The 24,882-nt window shown below is 50.2% G+C and overlaps 1 protein-coding gene across 2 annotated transcripts; it reads right to left on the bottom strand.

The window, feature by feature from the left end:
• Nucleotides 1–394: 394 nt before the first annotated feature.
• On the bottom strand, nt 395–23,647 carry cbfb (core-binding factor subunit beta). 2 transcript variants are annotated; one of them, XM_023827278.2, is made up of 7 exons: nt 23,091–23,647; nt 22,377–22,463; nt 20,610–20,726; nt 5,993–6,109; nt 4,498–4,593; nt 3,960–4,007; nt 399–488 (listed from the first exon to the last, which is right to left on the bottom strand). In XM_023827278.2, exons 1-6 carry the CDS (start codon nt 23,166–23,168, stop codon nt 3,978–3,980), a joined length of 525 nt encoding a protein of 174 aa, XP_023683046.1. In that variant the 5' UTR covers nt 23,169–23,647; the 3' UTR covers nt 399–488; nt 3,960–3,977. The 2 variants fall into 2 exon arrangements, with proteins under 2 accessions (XP_023683044.1, XP_023683046.1); XM_023827276.2 differs by lacking the exon at nt 3,960–4,007 and having other exon boundaries at nt 395–488; nt 23,091–23,643.
• Nucleotides 23,648–24,882: the final 1,235 nt, after the last annotated feature.

Consider the following 24,882-nt stretch of genomic DNA (forward strand, 5'->3'; position numbering starts at 1 on the left):
GCTGTTGTATTAAAATAGTGCTTGAAAACAATAAAGCTTGCATAGGGGACAAAGAAAACAGAAGAATCGATAGGAGTTCCATGCATACAACAGGCATTGTGGGAACTGAACTGTGTCTGCCACATAGTGCAAAAACACCCAAGAAACGGGGTGGGGGGGGGGAATCGGGGAAAGTCTGCCAACCCCACTGCATTACTACCCCAATGACCCCCCCACCACACCATAAAACCAACCCCCCCATCCCCAAGAAGAATGACCAATGACTCGCCCCACTCTCCCCCTCACCCCCCAGCCCCTTGAACTTTGGTCTCTTCCATATTCAGCTCGGTGCCACACTGAAAGATGGCCATGGTGTGAGGGTCACATGACTCGCCCCCATGCCCCTAAGCCCCCCCCCCCCGCACCCGTGTCCCGTGTTGTTAGCGCATCTTGTGGTCGTCGGCATTCCCCATGTTCGAGCCGGGGCTGGGCTCCTGCTGCCGCCTGGCCTGCGTGAGACGGAAACAGAGTCCGGAAGGTTAGTATCCGAACCTTGGGAGCAGAACGTAAAAAAAATGAAGGACTGGACGCTCTCTCTGTCTCTCTCATGTTTCAGTTTGAGGAGAAGTTGTCACATGACACAAACGCAGAATATACATCACAGTGCTGTGCTACACAAGGGGCAGTGAGTACAGACTCTAGAGGCCAAGGTATGGCCCCCCCGGCCACCTACAGCACCTCGACTGTCCCCCAGGGAAAATCGGAGGGCACTGGCTGCAAGCCTAAAAAGTGATATTCTTTTTTGGGGCAGAGGGGCAGACAGTTATTCAACAGGAGGATGTCTTAAACACTGCCCCTTTAAAAATAAAGGGATGACTGCCTGCCTGTCAGAGATACATGTGTTTATGTCTGCGTCTTAATCACTCCCAACATAGATGTCGGGACAGGGGCATGCAGGCAGAGAGGAGAGAGAGACAGACAGGCCGGCAGACAAGGGCATGAGCTGTATATCTGGCACACTATGGTGTCATCATCCCACTATTACAGCAAACTCCAACCTCGCTGTGGGACCGCTGCCCGAAGCGCCTGCCCTCTCCAGAGTGTAAACGCATTCTGTTATTTGTACCGAATCACATGATTAGATAAATGACGTTACAGCTCTTTAATATGCAAAGCGAGTCCGATACTTTTGAGTCAACATGCCGTTAATGTGAGTTAAGGCTACATGCCATCACTCCAACACTGATTTTAACAATGAACACATTCATAACCACTTGCAAAAACATACACACACATATGCATACAGACAGACACACACAAAGACATGTCACTAAATCCAGCGATCTGAAAACTCAAGTGAGAATTTGAAAACATGTTTGAATGATATTTAAGATCGAGGTGCTAGGTACATTGCCTAAGCTCTGAAATACAGCTATAATCGCTGTTTGTCCTACTGTTTACATTTATGTTTCTAGATGATTAATTTATTGGGGGGGGTGGGGGTTCAAAACTATTTTAGCCAAACAAAATATCTGCCTGCATAATTATTTACACAGTCTGGCCAAGAGAGCAATTTTAGGAAGTAAAAGAGAAAACAGAAAAACGACAGAGGCTGGAATCTGAAAGGCCTACTGAAGCGTTCAGGGCCTGTGTACCTGTATACACAGGCATTTCTGCACTGCATACCTATCACACACACACACGCATCTGCCCGTACACAACACACACAGGTAAGTAAGAATGCATGCAGTCACAAGCACAAACACCGGGAACATCCACACCCGTGCATGCACAGAAAAACCACATGCATGTGAACACGCACAGACTCACGGTCACACCTGGGAGGTCCTCTGACCACGTGCACCCCCCCCCCCCTTGGAGAAACGGAAGGAGGGGGAAAAATCCTTACTCTGCATGTACGGCCTCACATGCAAAAGGCAGCTTTTGTGAGTACAGCTACCTGCCCCTGCCAAGAAACACCGGTTGTTATTGCACTCTCGGTGAAATGGGGGGGGGGGGTGTTAAAATCCCAGGCCACACAAGTAGTGGCTACAGCTCAGGACAGTGCAGGCCTATGTTAGCACACACCGTGGGGGCCTGAATCGGCCAAAGATGTTAAATAAACCACCTGACACAGCATGCGGGGGGCTGATGTATCGATCAGAGGGTCTGGCGGCAGCCCATCCAGCCCCGCTGCAGGTCAATAGCGCCTGGATTGGGCCGGACAGATGCAGGGTGGGGGCTAATCAAGGAGATCAATACTAATGGCATATTAATACATTGGATGGTGGCGCATATTTCACTCAGTTAGTCCACCTGCAGCCCAGGGGCCGCATGATGAATGTGCCCCCCCCCCCCCGTCGGTGTCTATCACGCCGAATTCCATTAGTGGCCCCCACTCCGCTCCAGGTCCCACATGGCCGGAGCTCGCCGGCATCTGCCAAAGGACCCTTTGTCAAGACCTAAGCCGTGTTGCTGTTTTATTTAACAAAGCGATTGATGGGAAAAATATGCTTTGGGGGGAGGAGGTGTATAATTAATAGGTTTAAAAAAAAAAAAAAAAAAACCTCGATCTGAAGTGGGACCTCTTCAGCTTTTATATACAGTGGTAAAAGGCTGCTGTGGCATTTATGGATACAAAACAGAGGCAGTAATATTTCCACTAACGGTCATCTGTAGTTCAAAATACACAGTCAGGGTGTTCCTGTGCACGCCTGCGCAGGGTCTCCGCACAGACAGAGCGCAGACGCCCACGGCCCGTATTTCAAACCAGGAACCACAGCCAAGTCTTTCTTTGAGGCCCGTTACAAAAAACAACTGCAGGCTGCTTACGGAACAGATTGAGCTGCGTTAGATTTTTAATTTCTTTTTGTAGGATTTCTCCTGTGAAACCGGAATCATTTTCATTCTGGGGCATTTTTTTTCTCTCTCTTTTGCTACTGGAAACTCCACGGGTCCCAGGAAAACCTAAGGGCACGTTTTCCGACGGGTCTCCGAAAAGTGAGCGCCCGTGAAAAGCATCCAGGGAAGATTCCGGCTCACTCCTTTTGGGGATCACGTGCTGCCAAGCTGTGGAGGACCTCGCCCGCCCGCCCCCGGGCGCGGGGGTGGCAGGAATAAGAGGGACGGGGTGGGCACAGTGAGGCAGGATGCTGGTTGGGAAGGTCTGCTTTCCATTAGGTCTCGGCATGGGGGGGAAGGGGATCTGCCTCCTTGTTAGTGTCCCTACGGCACAGAAATCCGACTCCATGACCACTCAGGAATTTTCGCTTCCTCCCAGCAATGCGCCGCGTTACCGTCACAGAGGATGTCAGCGCACCTCCCAGGGGAGCCTGGAGATCGGACAGAGTTCCTCTCACACAGGAAGCCCCTAAACCCCAGCGATGGACTCCTGCCTGGATAGCAAAGGAAGCTCTTGCAATGGAACCTGACCTTGGCTGACCTTCAGTCTAGTAAAGGAGACCCCTGCCCTTTTAAAACGAGCAATAAGATGTACATATTACCCATAATCCCTGCCTTCAAAGTCAGTCTCTGCTCTCTAGGTGTCACAGAGATCACCTCAAGTACGGTCAGTATGTTAATGATACATTTTTCGTATCCCACAGAAAAATGTATACGTTTGTTTCTCAGAGGCTGCATGCATGGGAGGGAGCGCCCTCAGAAATCCTGCATCTCAAACCGCCACCACAAGCAGTAGCGTGTTTGTATGTATGTATGTATGTATGCATGTATGTATGTATGTGCGTGTACATTTCCCATCTCACATGCACACACAGGCACACGGAGAAGACACGCATTCCCAGGTCGGCACACACAGCCATGCATGTGTGTCTGCTCGATCAGGCCTGGAGTTTGTACATGTGGAGGCACACACACAAACACACACACACATATAAATATACACGTATGCACACACACGCGTGCAGACACACATGTTAAGTGCATGACAGAGTTGAGAGTGAAAAGCAGGAAGGACAGACCCTCGTCCTTGAATCCCATCAGTCCCAGATTTTTGATCCAACAGGGTCCTAAAAAACACAATTTGGTTTTTCAACTTTGGTTGGAATGCAGTTCAGCGCGATGTTATGTCCTGTCAAACGGGGACACGCAGACGGACATGCGTGCATTCTTCACACGTTTGGCAGATCTAAATGCTCCATTTCAAATTTGTAGGTGGCCCAGGGAAAATAGTTATTTAATACAAGTGGATAAAATGCAGATCTTTTGTGTCAACACACACACACACACACACACTTATACATACACACATACAAAAACATATGCATGCATGTCCAGCTGAAGAAACACAATTAGGCCAATACACACACACGTGCACGCACTCACACACACGCACACACATGTAAGTATCACAGCGGTCTGCACATCATAAGCAGAAACCTGAATATGGGCCCGAAACATGCGGATGTAGCCCGACAGATCCGCATCGACCCGAAATTTAGTGTGCTGTCCTCTGGCTGGTGAAGGCCCCGCCCAGCCTGCATGGCCCCGCCCTCTCACCTCCAGGTCTTCACGGTGGGAGCGATCCCTGTCTTCGAATTCTCGGTTCCTCCTGCGCACCTCCTCATAGGCCTGCTGGGCCAGGGCATCCTCATGCTGGCATACACACGCACACAGACACACGCAGACGCACACAGACACACACACAGACACGCACATGCAGATACAACAGGGCAGGGAAAGAGAAAAGAACTGTAACCCTCACAGCAGTGTGAAGACATTATTTCAGGCCAAGCCATGGGTCTGTCCGACATCCAGACGAGAGTGTGCAAGTGCAGTGCATGTATGTGAGTGCGTATGCGGTGTACGTGTGCGAGGAGGTGTGCAGTGTACGTGTGTAAATGGGTGTGAGGTGTGGGTGTACGTCTGCGAGTGGGTGCAAGGTGTATGTGTATGAGCGGTGTACGTGTGGGAGTGTGTGTGCGGTGTACGTGTGGGAGTGTGTGAGCGGTGTACGTGTGGGAGTGTGTGTGCGGTGTACGTGTGGGAGTGTGTGAGCGGTGTACGTGTGGGAGTGTGTGAGGGGTGTACGTGTGGGAGTGTGTGTGCGGTGTACGTGTGGGAGTGTGTGAGCGGTGTACGTGTGGGAGTGTGTGTGCGGTGTACGTGTGGGAGTGTGTGTGCGGTGTACGTGTGGGAGTGTACGTGTGGGAGTGTGTGTGCGGTGTACGTGTGGGAGTGTGTGTGCGGTGTACGTGTGGGAGTGTGTGTGCGGTGTACGTGTGGGAGTGTGTGTGCGGTGTACGTGTGGGAGTGTGTGTGCGGTGTACGTGTGGGAGTGTACGTGTGGGAGTGTGTGTGCGGTGTACGTGTGGGAGTGTGTGTGCGGTGTACGTGTGGGAGTGTACGTGTGGGAGTGTGTGTGCGGTGTACATGTGGGAGTGTTTGAGAGGTGTACGTGTGGGAGTGTGTGAGCGGTGTACGTGTGGGAGTGTTTGAGAGGTGTACGTGTGGGAGTGTGTGAGCGGTGTACGTGTGGGAGTGTACGTGCGGTGTACGTGTGGGAGTGTACGTGTGGGAGTGTGTGAGCGGTGTACGTGTGGGAGTGTGTGAGCGGTGTACGTGTGGGAGTGTGTGTGCGGTGTACGTGTGGGAGTGTGTGTGCGGTGTACGTGTGGGAGTGTGTGTGCGGTGTACGTGTGGGAGTGTGTGTGCGGTGTACGTGTGGGAGTGTGTGTGAGCGGTGTACGTGTGGGAGTGTGTGTGCGGTGTACGTGTGGGAGTGTGTGTGCGGTGTGTGTGCGGTGTGTGTGTGGTGTACGTGTGGGAGTGTGTGTGCGGTGTACGTGTGGGAGTGTGTGTGCGGTGTACGTGTGGGAGTGTGTGTGCGGTGTGTGTGCGGTGTGTGTGCGGTGTACGTGTGGGAGTGTGTGTGCGGTGTACGTGTGGGAGTGTGTGTGTGGTGTGTGTGCGGTGTACGTGTGGGAGTGTGTGTGCGGTGTGTGTGCGGTGTGTGTGCGGTGTACGTGTGGGAGTGTGTGTGCGGTGTACGTACCCGTGCTCTCTCCTCATCGTACTCCAGGCAGCCCATGCCGTCCAGCCGCTGCAGGTCGATCCAGCCCCTCCATATGACGCAGACACCGTTCAGGATCATCGGCGCCTTCAGATACACCTGCCAAAGACACGCCCGACAGCATCAAGCCGACGTCCTCGGGTCGGGCCGACGCTACGCAGAGCGACACATCACAAACGGGCGTCACTGTCCGTACAGTCACTGTTCACTGCCACCGTGCCGGTGACATCACATCACCTTGGCAACGATTTGCCTAGGCGGCAGACACTGGATGCACATGCTGCTGTGTAAGCGAGACAACGAAAGGCTGGATCGTGGAGGCCGTAATGTCAACATGAAGTACTGGACCAACGTAGGTGTTCAGCTGGAAAATAATTAATCAATTAAGAATAATTAATTAATGATATTAGGGTTGGGTTATTGATTGATATTTGTGTCAGACACATGCTATAGTGCCGTTGTGTTTACCATAACACAAACCCACGGCCAGTGACACTCACCCTGCCTACTACTAACTTTATTTCAGGCGTCCCTGTCTGGCGACGGGATACCTCTTGACCTCGCAGCCATGAGGCAGACAGACACAGATAGCCCCGCTTCCTGTCCCCTGGCCGACCTCCCCTGCCGTCCGGGTGTCCGGCTGTGACGAATACACGCCCCTTTTAGGCATCCGTCTCCACGAGCGCAGCCGCCGTGTTTGGGGTGAAAGATGAGAGCCTGACTGGGATTAGCATGTGTGTGTGTGTGTGTGTGCGTGTGTGTGTGTGTGTGTGTGTGTGTGTGTGTGTGTGTGTGTGTGTGTGTGTGCGTGGGGGGGGCACACTCGCCACCCACCCCGCTGTGTGAGCCACTACAAGCCAGACGTTTGCGGACTAAATAGGCTGATGCTGTTCTTGTAGCACACGAAGATGCACATTCTGATCCAGCTTTTCACCTTCCCGTCTCACCCCCCCCACTTCATTTAGAGTGATATTTCCGTCCCGAGATGCCGTTGTATATTTATACAGGCTGCATGTCTGGAGACGGGCTACTCGTCCTTTTGGTGGGGGGTCTGTATGGCCCCCGGCCACAGAAATATCACGGCGGCGAGGGTCAGGAATCTAGGCACGGTGGGCTGTGTGTGGCCTTTCGTTTATTTCTGTAGCTGAGAGAGTGAGGAGGTGGTGGTGGTGGGGGGGGGGGGGGGGGGGGGAGTCCATCATCACCTCCCCAGCGGGGGGGAGCAACGTGGTTCGGCAAACCAGTCAGTGCCCCACAGAGTCTGCTTCAACCTCTCAGCTTTCAGCACACAAACACACACGCACCTACACTTCTACATGCTCCACACCTTCTGCCATCAGCCAATCACTTCCTGCAGTCTGCGCCCCCCCCCATCTCCCTGTCACTGTCCATCTCATCAGGCTGCATCCTGTGTTTGTGTTTACCAGGACAAGATACACCTGCTCACACAGAGTGCATAGTCAGGGACAGGGACCCGCTCGCGCAGACAGGGACCCGCTCGCGCAGACAGGGACCCGCTCGCGCAGACAGGGACCCGCTGGCATAGGCAAGGACCCACCTGCACTTACTGTACACAGGCAAGAACAAAGTATTTCCACAAAAAACACTTAAAAGGATCATTTTTACCATTTTTCAGTTTGGGAGGGTTGGGCGAAAAGCAGTATGTGTGTGTGTGTGTGTGTGTGTGTGTGTTTGTTCACAGCTGTGTATGTGGACATGTGGGTGTGTATGTACATAAAGAACATGCATACATACATACATACATACATATATATATATACACATCAGGGGAGAGGGCTGGGGGCTCAAAGCAGGCACTGTACGTCAAGGTGGGACCGGGGGGGGGGGGCGGTGGGTTAACAGTAGGACTCTGTTTGGAGAGAGAGACTCCATTCCAGCTGCCAAAGCCCAACACGAGTCTTTGAACTGGCTTTTGGCGAGATGGAGGAACAAAACAGGCCCATTCAGAGGAGTCTGTTTATTCTTAAAAGGAAATAAATAAATAGAGATGTAACCATCTATCTGTGCCCATTATACGCTCGGTAGGGACATGGAATCGAGTCATGGCGCCTTAATTCCTCACAGACGGACAGGAGGTGGCGGCTATGTGGTCACATGACCAAGCGCTCCTCCGTTTGCGAACGGCGAGTCGCAGCTCCTCCGAGTCGAGGCGGGCGAGAATGCGTGATTAAAATGGAGGCATTGCAAAGGAAATGAGCAGAAATGCGAGAAGGTATGGCTGCACTTTTCCATGCGTCCCAGTCCCCTTCTGGCTTAAATTACAGCATCGTCTTTTCTGGTGTGGCCGATGGGGTCATCCTGACGGGACCATATTGCCCACGGTGCAAATGAAGCATCCCGCCGAAAGGTTCGTGAACTTTGTTGGCGGGACGAGTTGCAGGGAGACGCGCGGCGAGGCCGCGTTCACAGACGCACCCCGATGGGCTCCGCCCCCTGTCATCACCCACAACAGCCTCAGGGAGTAAATTTAGACACCCGCGCCCGCCGAAAACAGCCCCCTCACTGGGTCAGTGTCCCCGAGCTGCCCTGTATGGGCGACCTCGATTCACTGACAGCCTGCCCTGATTACTTGGAAACCGCCACGCTGGGTAAATGAAAACAAGGCGGCTTCTAATCAGACCCACATCGGAGGACAGGCCCTTTATAGCTGCATTAAACGCCTTCACCGCTTTTGATGGCTACTTCATCACACGCTTTGTGCCCTTAAATTACCCTCCTTCTCTACGGGCATAACGAGTGAACCACCGCTCAGCCCTTCAGAAGTGCCGACGAAATAACCTTTGTCAAGAATTTCGAGACTAGACATACATTTCCTTCGTATGCGTCAGAGTACTGAGGAAATCAGGGTCGTAGCTGAGCAGTGTGGGAAGAAAAGGTACCAAGACAATGAGAAACATGAGATTTCAAAAATTACTTGGAGTGTTTGAGGCAGAAAGAAAATTCCCCTTTTTGTCAAGCGAAACTGCAAGTAAAACTGAAACAAAAACCACTACAACATACAGCTTTTGGCACAAAGCCTGAAAGCTAACATTGTCTATAAAGGTTTACGGGATCATCCTAGTGCAGGTGGGGCCCTACAGCACCCCCCAGGGTAGAAGCTGAAGCATTTATGTGCTGAAAGTTAACGGACAGCTTCCCCAATCTCCAATCAGCTGCAGTGCGTAGAGAGAGCCTCCTATCCAGAAGGCTGTTCACAGGCCTCTGAGCACACAGGTCAGGGGGGGCGCTACACCACGGGCCGTCGCAGTGCCCCACCCCGACCCGACGGCAGCAGGAAAGACGGCCGACAGTCAGCTTCACCCGCGGGAGCAGGGATGCGAACACTCTGCGGCCCCCGAGCTGCGACGCCGGCGCATGCGGGCGCAGACACACACCCGCGCAGCAAATGCGGCAGGAAGTGCAGAAGAGACGTTTCCTTCTTCTGAGCCCCCACGAAAAAGGGGATGGATTTGATTGGGGGGGGGGCATTGCATTGGTGGAAGGGGGGGCAAAGAAGCATGAGAGTAGCCCAGTGAGGCTGCAAAAATGGCTGGGGGAGGGGGTGCATTTACACGCACACAGGCAGCACTAGATATGTAAATATACTTAGACTCTAATCCCTAATAAAAACAAATACATTAAAAATGAACAGAGAAACCTGCCTCTTTCAGCCACAGCCAGTCACGTGCAGACACAGCTAAGCCCCCCCCCTCGCACATGGATCACGTTTCCCGTTTCGTAGATATTTTAAGCCAGCGCAAAACAGAAGATACATTTATGACAGCGCCTGGACCGCACTTCCCCCACAATGCACTAGGGGGCCCATTATCATGCAAGACATTATCCACAGTCCATCAGGACCCTAGGCCTGGTCCGTTGTTGTCCCATCTGAGCCAAAAGAACTCAACGCTGGTCCATTTCACACGTACAAGAACAGAAATTGCAAAGAGAAACGGGGAAGAAATATGGCTGCGAGCACAAAAACGGCTGAACCACAGACTTCCTTTTCACAAGATCGTCAACCCCCACATCTCTCACTGTAACAGAGCGCATGCACGCACACTCACACACACACACACACGGGCGCACTGACACGCTCACATACACACTATATTTGGGTTAAGATCACTTTGGTAAATAAACCCGCCCTACACATGTGAAGAGGTTCAATGTGTGCTATTAATAAATATGAGCTGATGTGGTGGAGGATCTTCCCATCATGCCCTGCTGCGGGGCGGCACGCCTCTTATTAAAGAACAAGACCGAAGCCGCAAATGTGACATCGATGTCAGAAAACCAGCAGGCGAGCGAAGGGGGGGCTCAGTGACTGGGCTGAGCAGCGGGTCGCCATGGCCCCCGCAGCCCTGACACTAAACCCGCGGGACCAACCGGACCAGGGCCGTGAGAGGGGGCAGCCTCCCTCACAGGAAGTGGCGGATAACCGCCAGAACCAGACTCAGCGTGCCGGAATCCATTGGGTCATGGAACCCTAAACAGAGAAGCACTGGAAGGGAGCCAGGAAGTGGCCCACAAGAGGGGGACCCTCAAAATGGGGCCCCTCAACGCAGGCCATGGTCTTGACCACAAATTCACAAATTTGTACTTGATGTCCACATCCAGAACCATGACACTGGTCCCTGGACCCTAATGAACTCTTCCCAAATTACCTGAGGCTTACAGCGGAATATTCTCCAGAATCCAAAACACACCAAAACTGGCCAAGACATGGGCAGAGGCTGCCAGTAGATAGATGCATTACTGCAGTCACATACAGATGTTCCACTGTACTACATCCCACACCAGGGCGTACAACAGGCCAAGCAGGGTGGGGCAGCCCTGGGGGGGTGTCGATCTCCACCCGGAAGATGAGTGACCCCGCCCCGCCCCGCCCCGCCCCGCTCCGCCCTCCCCCACACAGCCGACCTGCTGTGGTCACTCAGTCAGTCGCATTTCTGCTTTTTTGCATTGGTGTGAAACAGGCATGGAGCGCTCGGCTTGCTCTCTCTGGCTACTTCAGGGGTTGAAAGACACCTTTAGGCCTTCGGAAGCATCCTTCGTGCATCTCCTTCACCGTGAAGAGCTCTTTTTTATCAGCAATTTAGCAGCTAGTAGTAGGTTTATGTTAGGATGTAGAGAAAATGTATGTTTGGGAGTGAGAGTTAGGACACTGACAGGCTCACAGCAGTATTACACAAAAATGTTCCGGGGGGGAAAGGAAAAATGATTGGTTCAGAGAGATAATCAATCAGATTGTAGAGGAGGTGGGTCTAAGCAACTAGAGTAACATCTGATTGGATGGTCCTACCTCCTCTACAGTCTGATTGGCTCTCTCTCTGAACCAACAATTTTTCCTACTGCCCTCAGAACATTTTTATGTAAGTAAAACTCCCACTGATGGACGTGCGGACCTCAGGGGGACAGGCCTTATTACAAAGGATGGACAAGAAGATCCCCACCCCCCCCCCAAAAAAAAAATGGAACAGGCTGGAGATGGGAACGAGACTAGTTATTCACCACCCCCATGCCCCCGGTGGCAAATATAGGCTAATGTGAACCTGTAAAGAGACATGTGATCTCACACACACACACACACAAACAAACACACACACACACAAACAAACACACACACAAACAAGCACACACACACACACACACACACACACACACATAAAGGAAGGAATTGCCTTCCAACACTTTGCAAGTGATTTCCTTATGTGTGTGTGTGAGCATGTGGTTTTAATGCGAGCACATTGTGAGTGACTGGTTCTCATTGCGCACCCGAGTGCATTTAAGCGTGTGCGTGCTTTTTTCCCCTGAACGCGGGTGCGAATGCCAGAAGCAGGTCGCGGAACAATGCGACCTGGCGAGCAGGAGCTCATTATACTACAGCAGTTAATGCGCCCACTCACACTGTACAGTGTGGCGTGCCTCATTCACACAGGCGTCTGAGTCATGATGCGAGTCAGAGTCCCACTGGGGCCGACGCCCCCCCCCCCCCCCCCCCCCCCCCCCCCAACCTTACTGGCGGTAAACACCAGAAGGCCTTTCTCTGCAGCCTCCCCAACTGCTGAGTAACCAATGACTAATAACAAAGCCTGCTGGATTATTCAGCCTCCAGCAGCCCAGAGGAACAGCTGGCCATGACCCCCCCTGCCACGCCCCCTGCATCTCACCCCCCCCCCCCCACCCACTTCCAAAATACCCAGAGCATTTGAGTGCCTCCTAACTGCCCCAAACGGGGGTCCACTACTTGTGTGAAGACGCCCAAGCAGCATGGCCAGCCCGTCGGACTGACAGGAAGTGACACGCGTGCGAAAGTGACCACCCCCCCCCATCAGGCACCAGTCGGCAGCCTCCTGAAGACATCCATACATCTGTTACATTCACAGATGCCTCGGGGCCACAAGGTAAATAATATATATCTCTTTAAACAGGGCCCCCCTAATTCCTGCTGCCCCCCCCCCCCAACCCCACAATCTGACAGGACAGAAGCAGGCCCAGGTGTGGGGGTGCCTGGAGGTAACCCAATCCACTATTGTCATGTGCACATACCCCCGCCTCCCCGCCCTAAGCACCTGCCACAGAGACAAAAGGACATTTACCCCCCCAACTCCAACCCCCAACCTGCCATAAAGCCGGCAATTACCCTCACCTCTGCTAGGCCGCGTCGCGCCTGTGCAAGAGAGACAAGCAAACAAATGTGTAAATCCCAATGGATGGGGCCCGGAAGCCGCCTGGGCAGGAGCTCGAGGTGGGGGGGGGGGGTGGAAGGGGCAGGACCAACCAGCAACTTAAAATGATAAATGTATATATAAGAAAACTGACATGATATCAATTATATGAAATAATGATCTTAGACCTTAAGCAAATTAACCAGGAAGGCTGTGCACGCCTGCAGACGGGCCATGTAACTGCCCCGAAACGGCTACACGGGGCCCCGGGCCCCTCCCTCCGGGCCCCTCCCTCCGGGCCCCTCCCTCGGCCCCGGGCTCTGCCCACCTGGAACGGGTCGCGGCATCAGGGCGACCACAAAGACGCCCACGCAGCATCTGAAGAACAATACCGGCGCGTTTTCTGTTTACGCCGATGCTGCTCCCATCCAGACAGACGGCATAGAAAACAAGAGGGGAAGGAAACCAGCAGTCTGCTGAAATTCCTACCACAGCAACATCAGAATGTGACTGAAGTCACGCTGGGGGGGTGGGGGGGCATATTCATGGCTCCAACTGTACAGAAAGACACATTCACAGCTGGCGGGCATCGGTACACCGGGTCGTGGGTCCACCCTGGAAGATGGGAGAACCACTTACATTTATTTATTTGGCGAATGTCCATGAAGAGGAGACACCAGGGTCAGACAGTCCCTGGAGCATTTGGGGGGGGGGGGGGGGGGGCATGACGGTGAAACCACCACACCAGCCACAGGATCTGACCTGGCGACCTTCCGATCACAGAGGCCTAACCCACAGAGCCCACACACCCCCCCGATAACCAAGCATGAGGAACGGGAGCCGTATAACCCGTAATAGATGCTCAGCTGAGTCACGTCTGAGGGGGAAAATTATCTGTGTCCCTGCCTGCAGTTTGAGTGATCAGACCCGACTGTCTTGGGTACATTTTAAATTTGACCAAAACTAAAAATAGACAGTCAGATGTTGGGGGGGGGGAGTTTGGGAAGAAAAAAACCGGGAGGTACAGAGAAGCGTGCTTCCTGGGACAGTGCGGAGGGAGGCCGTCGGCGGGCACATGCCACATTTCTCACCACTGGGGGCCAGGGGGTGCCGATCTGGCCCCCCCGCTAAAGGCCGACGTCTGGTGCCATCTTAGAGGGGTGGGAAGACCCCGGCTTTCTGTCCATCCATCCACAGCGGGCGTGTAAGCGGGAGTGACACCTGACCGCATTGAAGCGTCCTCTCGCGTTTCATCGACGAGTCACGACAGGAGGGGAGGGGGGAGGGGGAGGCCCCTCTGGACCCTACAAGTCCGCACTGCACGAAGCTCGATGCATCACTGTCCCATTCTGCACCCATAATCCCTGCACTGTTATAGATTCCCGAAGATAAATCTCCTCCGCATCCTCCCAGTCGCTGGGGCGAGGCACACCGGGCCCACATTGATTTCCACGCCATCACTGAGCGAGTGCCGTGACGTCCGTACTCATCGATCGCTCGCCACCCCCCCCCCCCCCCCAGTCACAGGCTTTAATTCATACCTTTCTGATATGGCATGAAATTTACATTTTTCAGGGGATCCATGTGAGGAGATAAAAGTGAAAGAAAATCTATTGTCCGGTGACAGATCCCCCGCCCCCCCCCCAGAGAAAAAAGCAAGATGAGTGTTAAATACACCAGAGCCCCCAGTGGCGGCTGGAACATCCACACACTCATAATAGTTTAATTACAGCCACCTACGCACAGAGAGGCAGACAGAAACACGCAGACTTACACACTGGGAGAGACAGCGCGCGCACACACACACACACACACACACACTCATACCTTTGTGGGGACCTCCATTCATTTCTAATCCAAACATGACAACCTTAACCCCCACCCAGCCCTAACCTTTACCATATGTAACCAAACAAAATACGAGACTTTTGGCATTTTTAGTTTTTTGATTGTACTCACAGATCTTTGTGGGGACCTGAAAAATGGTCCCCATGTTGTGAAAATAACAGGTTATTATAACATTGTGGGGAACATTTGGTAATATAAACATAATCCCCACACACACACACACACACACATACACACACACATGTAGGGTAAACATATCCTTATGCTCATTCATTTCAATGGGAAAAATACTAACGCTAACTATGACAACCTTAACCCCTACCCTGCCCTAACCATAACCATAAGTAACCTAACAAAATACAAGAGTTTTTGCATTTTTAGTTTTTTCATAGCAGTCACCGATTTTTATAAAATAGAGTTATATTTATAAAACCGGTCCCCATAAGGGAAAAAAAACAGATATTTATCACGTTATGGGGACATTGTGTCCCCATAAGGATAGGTAAACCCGCTCACACACACACACACACACACACACACACACACACACACACACACACACACACACACACACAGAGTACTGGAATTCCATTGACTTCAGTGGTGTGGGCCCTAATCGTCTTGCCATGTAAAATACACTCACTTGTTTGTCAGGAACAGTCACCGCACATTAACGCTCTAGGCTTTCATCCGTCCCGGGTGATTAATTAATCATGCACGCTCACATTCTCCAGCACGAGAAATGGGACTTCCAAGCGCAAACAGAGCCCAATATTATTTCCCGTTATGAAGAGACGCCATTATCAGGGGCAGCGGCATCAAGCTCACGTCGATAAAAGCTACCGGACTGAAACCCACAGACAGAACTTTCTGGAATCCCTTACCCATTTCTCAAGTGTATCAGAAGTTCACCCGTGCACTGCTGATGGCATGGAAAAGAAGGACACATCTCTCTTTGTGTCAGATGCACATGAACCACGTGTTCAGGAGACCCAGAGAGTCAGCGACAGACAAACGGCAGGGTTGGATGCTACAAACCACGGTCGAAGGATGAAAAGGACCACGACAGCATTGGCCAGCCGCCGTAGGATATGAGCCACGGAAAAATCCAGACCAAGATTTTGTTTCAACTAGCCAGTTGAGCATAAAGAGTCACAGTCACCGAGTACTCAACTGGTTGGTTGAAACAAAACCTTGGTCTGGTTTTTTTTTTCTTTCTGGACTTGAACTGTCCACCCCTGTACGCGGAAGTGACTGGCAGCCTCGCCAGATCCACTGTGAGCCTCAAAGTCTGCACGCTCATCTTCTGAAGAGCTGCTTAGGTAGACTGAGCACTGTCAGGCCCTGCGACTGGCCTGAGTCTCAGCACACGATGGCGGCAGGAGGTAAAAGGAGCTTCTAGCAAACCCCTTAATGACTGGCCCTTTATGGCATTACATTCTCCATTTAATTACAGGGTCAGGGGATGACAAACTACAGTGACGGCATATTTTTTCCACAAAACAATTAACGATCTGTAGAACGCGGCGGGCATGGCAGTGGGCGGGGCCTGGCGCATAAAGCACATGACAGCGCAGCAGGAATCAATTAAGGGACTCACTTTGATGATGTCATCGACAAGTGTTCTGCCGGTAGAGCGACTTCCGCCGGGGGGGTGACCGCAGGATTCCGCGACGGGCCCGTTCGTAACCGGATCTTCACCCCCACAAGGCCCGGCTGTGCATCTCATTAAGGGCAGGGGCTCATGATGAACTCATTAAGCACACAATGCCCCTCCCCAAACACCGCCCCCCCCCCCACCACACCATACCAGGTTCACCACGCCCGGCACTCGCTGGACTCCCGGCAGACGGAGACGTTCCGGAATCCAGTGCCGAATCATTTGGACATGCATGGCGAGGACAAAGGATCCATGTCGGGGGTGGCGGGGGGGGGGGGTAAAGTGGTAATCACATCTGATCCCGATTTCACTTCCTTAAATAACTTGTCAACAACAGTGGGCAAAATTAAAGCCCTTCACTGCCGCCTGCATTTTACTCCTCTCTGGTGAAGCCGACGCCAAACAGCTGACAGCGTGTTTGTGATCCGCAGCCCTTCATGAATATGAAAGTGCATTCCTGCAGTCGGCTGCGCAGAACACCCACGCGCGCGCGCGCGCGCACACACACACACACACACACACACACACACTCATGTGCAGATACACACACACACACACAGACACACAGGCACCTCAGCCCCAAGCTCCCGGGAACAAGCTTTAACACAAAACTATTAACTCCAATTCCTGTGGTGACGCCTTAGTCTGCAGCCGTTTTCATAATCAACTCATTTACTTAGTCTGCTCCAACATATCTGCCCCCAAGCAGACATTCTTACACAAAGACAGAGTGAGATTTATAGCGGCAGTGGGGGAAGACAAAAAAAAATCAAAATACCAACCGGAGATTTAGCATAACAGATATCAGGTTTGCGTTTTTCATATCAAGAATAATATTCAACAAGTCTTTAGTGGTTCTGCCCCTGTTATTTGCGTCCATTTTTGTCCTCTTTATTGAACATAAACATTCACGACGCCACCAACTCCACGCCCGGCCAATATCAATAGCAGCAGCCGCTGCCGTTTCAGCGCGGGGGGACGCGACCCAACTTCTTGGCGTCGACATTTACGCCGGATTTTTTCTCGCTTTTCAAATCCACCCTGTCCCCCCCACCGAGAAACCACACATACCGCCATAGAGAGGAGCGACCCTGGGGAGTGGGCCGAGGGGCTGGTACGCCACGGGTGAAAGGCAGGAGGAGGAGGAGGAGGAGGAGGAGGAGGAGGAAAAGGAAGAGGCCAAGTTGAGGATCCACTATGTCCTTGAAGGCCAAGCCTGGTGCTTGGGGAGTCTCCCATTTCAAGAGGATTGAGTTCGTTGGAGGAGATGTACATGGTTAAGATTAAAGCGCCTCTTCAATCAAAATTGGCGTTCATTTTCTTTCCTCATACTCCACTCCTTTCCAGTCGAGTCTTGGGCCAAGTGCACCCCCTCATTTCCCCAACCCATCCCATGCCAAGATGAACACAGGAGGTTTAGAGTTACCCCTGAGGAGCAGAGACAGACAGCAGATGATCTCTCAAATCCCAGATCCATAAAACAGGAGCCCGGGCGGGGGCTTAATCTGGCCAAATGGCCCCGGCGTGGGATGGCATGCGGGGGCTGGAGGCCGCGGCCGCACACGCAGGCGTCAGACGCACTTCACGGTCGCACACCAGCAGGACGGCGAGTTACTCCTGCAGAAACAATGGCTCCTTTCATCGGCGTCTTATTTTTCCGTCCGAGGCCTCTCGCGATGGCGTCGATCCACTTCCCCGTGTTTACGCAAGGCGGGCGGCACATCTTCCCGGCGAGCCGGCAGTGCCCCGGCCAGCTGCTGAGACTGGGAACACTGCAAAATTTAAGAGGGGGCATCCCTGCAGGCACGGACTGTATTCAGGGGACGACCCCCAGCACCAGGAGCACGGCCCCCCAGCTACGAGGCCATGGTGGAAAGAGGGCAGCGAGATGAGGGTTAACCGCACCTCCACCCCTAGGCCCCGCGCTACCGCTAAAATTAACCTCCCACGCAGCTGGCTCCCATTAGCCGGTGGTGACACTCGGAGCCTGTGTTTAAGCTGCACCGCAGGGCACTTCTGGAGGAGATCTTGCCGCTCCGTGCAGATAATACTACCGTCAGCCTCCAGCTGCCAAGTTCTGACTGGCCCCGGTCCTCTGGCACGGCTGTGTTTTGGAACGGGGGGGGGGGGGGGGAACGTTACCGCTAATTCAGTCCCCAGAGAGGGCTGGGTGGGGGTGGGGGTGGGAGGCTGAGAGGAAGGAGCAGCGCGCATGAGAGAAAGAGTGAAGGAACCACATCAGAGGCGGAGTCCCTGCTGTGAGGCTCCGACTGGAGAAGGCCAGCCGGCCGGCTTTCTGCGAGAGTCACTGAGGCGTGGAACGGCATTGGGGGGGACCCAGGCGCCCATGTGCGGGCGAACGCGGCGTGGGCCTTCGTCGGCATGTGAGCGTGGGCGCCGTGGGCACATATGACCGAGTTAGTAAACACCGGAATCCAGTGCAGGGGAGAGAGGTGGCCCAGTGCCTGCGGGGCAGTGGGGGCGCAAATTCCCACTGCCACCCACAGCCGGCTGTGGCAGAACTTTCCTCTTCCTCCGAACCCCGTCTGGAAGGTCCGCAAGCACGGAAGCCCGGGCGGTTATGGAAACGCTGTCCCAAGGTTGCCAAAGCATGTGAACGCACAGTTCCCCCGACGCCAAAATACTTCAGCCTTTTTTTTTTTTCCTGTGAGTTGAGGAATTAGAATTGCGGTGTCAAGGTGTCACCCACCCACTTCTTACACAAGTCTATTACTCACTTCGGAACCATTTTCACACATGATGTGAGTTTACTGAACAAGGCCTACGGCTGCAGCTCAAGTGGCCGAACCATACCATCCTTTTTAAAATAAATAAACGAAATAATAATAATTAATATTATATTTAATACATAAACTAATAAATAATAATAAAATAATAATGACAATGATCATTATAATAATAATAATGAGACAGCTGGGCCGCAGCGTGTCGTGGGCACTGAGATGACTCACTCCATGTGTTTGGTTACTTCTCCGCCGAGCCCAGTTCCGTAACAAGAGAGGAACATCGACAGGTAGCGGATACCCAGTGCAGAGATCGCCTGCACCCATTTCCGCGACGTTCCCGCTTTGTAACATCATATGGGACGCGGAATCGTGGCGTCCCTTAATGGTCTGCACTCGGCCAGCCGCCGGCCTGACCAACGCTCATTAGCTTCCCCCGGGGTCATAATATTTACGCTTTCATGGAAGAGCATCTCAGACCACACTTCACCTCTCTCACAAGCCTGTTAAACAAGCCGAAGACGGAGTTACCGTCTGATAAACCGAACGCCCCCGGGATCCCAGGACCGAGGGGTTGGCACAGCGGGCAGAGGGCCTCTGCTCACGAACCAGCAGAAGATGCCTCCAGCTCTGGTGTCCAGCTGAGCTCCCTGCCGCAGACGCGCACGAACGCACTCTCTTCCAGCTCGCTTTTATTTTTATTCACTCAGGAAACACACAGCTATGCTGGTGGTGATGGAGGGCAGTCACCTTCCCCGGGTCCCCTGCCGCAGCGCTAGGCCCTCCAGACACTGTTCAGCGACAAGCATAAATTATTTACAGCCCCTCTTACTGGTAAAGATCAGGAAGTCAAGACCCATCGACCCTTTGCCTCACTGAGGCCATCACTGATGCAATGACACTTGACAGATATACCACAGGCCGGAAAATACTTAGAATCGTAATCAAGTGTGTTTGCTTGTTGGTGTTAATCTTCACATATGACACAGGTCGTGATAATGTGAGGTTTTGAAAAGGGAAAGTGTTCAAATCTACCCATCCATCCATCCATCTATCTATCTATCTATCTATCTATCTGGCAGACATCTTGCCAATTAAACGCGTTGTGAACTACCTTGAGTAGGCTTTAGCAAACACGTCGGGCTTCATTTTCTTAGCAGGGCTGATAACCATCAATTGTTTACTGGACAGTAAGGAGATCTTTAGCTCCAACACATGTGATACATTGACAATATCAGACAAACATTAATTATAGCACATTCGCTACATGCGACAAATGAAACAACAGGAAAACTTTACTCGATGTGATATTCAGTGCGAGTCATTTTAATACATTTTTATGTATGGTTTCGATAACAATTTCTGTGTGTGTGTATGTGTGTGTAGGCCTATATATTTAAATTAATTTCCAAAAATGTCCAGTGGAGCTCCTGATTTATACGCCTGCAGGACTAGGCATTTTGTTTTCTCCACTCCACTCAAGATTAGCTTGTTAAAGTTTAAGAAGATGATAAACTCCCCTTAGAATGTGTGACACCCTGTTACATCAATATTTATAAACACGGCATCTGCTCACAAAGATTAACGTGGAGACAAACGTCCAGGAAATGTTTCATGAGGAGATTATGTAGTACGGAGGAGGAGGAGGGGGAAATGAAGAGTATAGAAATGGTTACCTTTCCTGTCTCACGCTCAAAGTCGACGTACTCTCGTGTGGGAGCCTGGCGCTGGTCCCCGTGCAGGTTGGCTGGGAAGAACTGCAGCGAGAGATTGGTTCCCGTCGCCACAAAAGCCTTTTACGGAGAAATCAATACAAAGAGGATCAGAAAGCAAGGCCTAACATAAATTATGCAGCCAGTCATTTATTCTTCACATCAGAGAAAGAGAGAGAGAGAGAGAGAGAGAAAGAAAGAGAGGGAGGGAGAGAGAGAGAGAGAGAGAGAGAGAGAGAGAGAGAGAGAGAGGGTGCCCCGAGCCAAGCAGCAGTTCTCACAACAGCAAAAGAACAGCAAGAAAAATGAAGGGAGGAAAAAAAAAACACAAGAGTCATCATTTTCTCAATTTGAAGTATTGAGTTACACACATCTGATTCTATTTTACCAACATTCACTGCTGGCAGAATGGGATATGGGATACAGCCTCGAATGGAGAAAGCGGGAGGAGGTGCGGTGGGGAGGGGGGGGGGGGGAGAAAAAATCAATACATTATTTTAGACAAGACCTTCCACTAGCATTAAGAAAACAGAATCCGGAAGGTTTGGTGTGAAAAACCGAGCTCAGAACAAACAACTGGCCAGAAATAGTTTTCAAATGTTAATTGTTAATTTTCCCCCAATCTACTCACCATTAAGTAATTATTTCAAAAAGGAAACAGACACACAAGATAGCAAAACAGAAAACCCTATCAAGAAAACTCCATCTTACTATTTGCTAAAAAAAAAAAAAAAAAATAGCGTTCTTTCCAAGCCACCATCATAATAAGACGCTCAGCTCCGAAACAGAATGATGTAGCTATAGAGAAATTAGCGAGACCCAGAGAGAGCGACCCTGACTGGACTGTTCGTCATGCAGACTCAGAAATGGCTCGGAATTATAATTAAATTAGTTAGACGGGAAAATCAGGGGTGGGGGGGCAGAGGAATAGACAGGAAAAAGGCTTATACAGTACATCCATAAAACGTATAAACCTGTTATGTTCTTTGACTTTAAAGTGAGGTACAGATATTTTATTAAGTATTGTGCTTTCAGAAGATTTAAACTACTGGAAATCAGTTTTCATCTGTATGACAATGCAGTTTAGGTTTTGTCGTCAAAATGCGACCCGCACGGCTGAGATTTATTCCCGGCAAATTCACGCCACCATAAAACAGAAACAGCGATAATAAGGATCACTGTCTTATTTAGGCTGCCGCTATAACAAACCCCTTACTTTAGATCCTTTTAAACTAAGCCAGTCTATATTATGAAATGTGTAGTAAACCAGTAAGATAACGTGATAGGAGAAGCTTGTGAAAATGCAGAAATAGGCAGCGAATTGCGGAAGGGCTGTTATCTGGTGCCGCTAGAAAGGAGCCGCAGCCGGAGCGCAGAGCCGCGCTTCCATTCATTGTTCAACGTCCGTATCCTTAACAGTCAGTTCTAGTGGAAACATCCGGAAGAGTTTAATTAACCATCTTGAAAAGGAATTAGCTTACACAAAAGGCGTTTGAACACATGTGGGACTCCCTTGCAAAGCTCCGCAATCCCACATACAGCATTTCGTTACTTTATTTAAATTATGAAAGAAAAATGGCAAAACTATTGCCTGCACTGTGACTAGTCTGTCTAGTTTCCAGGTAATTATACTTCGCAATATGATACTTCAGACCTGATGCTGCTTTACCGACTGAGGTTAGTATTAATTGACAGTGTAGTAAATATCTCCCAAAAAGGATAAAAACTCACAATTTCCGAGCGTCCGTCCCGACAAGCATTTTGGAACCTTGCTTGTCTTTCCTCGTGGGGTCTGTCTCGGAAACCGGTGTACTTTATCTGGGGAGAAAAGGGGGAGAAGAAATGAAAAAATCATTCTTTACATTTTTAAAACGCAATACATAAAAATGGCCCACATTAGAAACTTGCATTAATTCGCAGGGTATTAAAAGCGGTACGAAAAGCTGCACTTATAACCTTCTTACTTCCAGGCTATTCAGCAGCGAGCTCAGTAAACATTATCATGAAAACAAAATCTTAAAACGGCATGCTATTAAAAATGGTGGTATTTTGCTGTGTGGTTGCCATTCAAAACGCATGCGATCGGACACGCGAGAAACTTACGATCTGACACATGCTTCGATTACAGCCTGTACATCAAGGACACTGTCAAAACTCGCTATGTGACCCAGGATGAGCGAAAAAAAAATCCATATTGTTTTATTTAAAAAAAGAAACACAATCGTCTTAAGAACAGGAAGTTTATACCAAGCAATAATTATAATTGAATAACAGACTTAAATAATGTTCGGTTTCGCGTTATAGAGCGTGCGCATTAAAAATACAAAATGCTAAACTTCATATACTGGTTATAAATTATAGCAATATAGCAAGCTAACCTTGTTCGTATTCGCATTAGCCAACTCGTATCCGCCACTTGGTAACTTACTTATTTATTCAGCTTACCTCGCACTCCCGGCTGAGCTTTCTGAAGAATTCCTCGTTTTCGAACTTGCTTCTCTGATCCGGGACCACCCGAGGCATCTTAAATATTATTTGATCAATTTTCGTGCCTTCTCTTATTTGTCACGCCGCTAGAGAAACGCTGGACTCCCGCAGGTCGCGCTTGTACTCTCTTCCTTCCTCTTGTATACGTTGCCTGGTTTTAAGTGACTCACTACAGCAATGATCCGATGTAAACTGCGCTATAATGCACTAGTGCTTTGTTTTTCCCCAGTCTCAAAACCCAGCTACTGAGGCCAATTTTGGCCACTGCGAGCAATATGGGTGGCTTTTGCTATTGGCTATGACTCCTTTCCGATCAGCGGCGTGTGTTCAATCCCCTGACAACAAAAGCTTCTCGCCTCACTTTAACCGTCTCTCTTCATAGTTCGAAGTTACTTCCTGGCTCGTCCGAGCCCGACTTATGACTGCACACCCAAAAGGCACCCCCCATTCACAATTCTCGCCACTACAGGTCCGCAGTGCGCAAGCGCGCAGCTAACCAGCGCTCAGGGAAGCGCGCAAGCGTGCTTTCAGTTGTTCGGGCTTTTCATCAGTGTGGGACGCTGTAAATTGAATACAGCCAACTAAATAACTGTAACGACCTTCTTATAATTAATAGAACAGCGCCAAACCTAGTCGAAAGGAATGCATTTATTTTTGTAGCGGAGGAGACCATAAAATCATCCTGAAGTAATTCCGTTTTAAATTGTTATAAGCAGAAAAAAAATGTCAGGATGTCAAGTTGGTACATTATAAATGAACATTTTGTATCAATATTAATTCCTGTTAATTGAGTAGATTGTTAAACTACAGGAATTATGCATGTCTATCCATCCATCTTCATTTATCCTGGACAGTGTCGCCAGGAGGCGAGACGCACGGCTGCATCCTAGCAGGCTAGACAACTCATACGCACACAGTATGGGCAATATACAGTTGACAATTTACCCTGATATTTTTCTTCGGACTATAGGGGAAAAACAGGAGAAGGAAACTCGCACAGCAGGGAGAGAACGTGAAATACCGCCGGGATTCGGAGCCCTAAGCGCGTGCGGGGACTGCACACTCAGCGCGTGACTATGTAAATGTGACGTGACAGAGATCATCCTGTACAATGATGAAGTAGGATGAGGCTGTGATCATAATTGATTTTTTTGCGTTTTAATTGTAATTCAGGTTATTTCTCAGATTTAGTGTTTTTATTATTATTATTATTATTATTATTATTATTATTATTCACATAAAGATGGTTGTATTACCAAGCCATATATGGTAATGAGGGTAATTTAAGAAATTTAGTCTATGTATATGTGTGTATGTGAGTGTGTATCATTCACACCTACACACACACACACACACACGTGTGTGTGTTTGTATATGTGATACGTATATATATATATATATATATATATATATATATATATATATATATATATATGATACGTGTCCACAGAACTAATCACGTATAGAGTAATTATTCAACGGCAATAGATATGCATTTGGTGAAGTGTTTATTTTAACATTTTATGATTAAAATTTCGTGGCACAGTAAGCATAAAAAAATCATTGTGTATTATATATTATTTTAAAAGCCAAAAAGTGATACCGACCGATGTGATAGAATGTTTGATTGTGGAGTTTTAAACATTAAAACAGGACTTCCAATAATTATTCTTCCTTTAAGTATTGCAATACAGCTATAGAAATATAGCCATAAATAACATTATATATCGAATATTTATCTAGTAGCTTA

Source organism: Paramormyrops kingsleyae, chromosome 13 (genome assembly GCF_048594095.1).
Source record: "Paramormyrops kingsleyae isolate MSU_618 chromosome 13, PKINGS_0.4, whole genome shotgun sequence".
In the NCBI taxonomy this organism is placed as follows: Eukaryota; Metazoa; Chordata; class Actinopteri; order Osteoglossiformes; family Mormyridae; genus Paramormyrops; species Paramormyrops kingsleyae.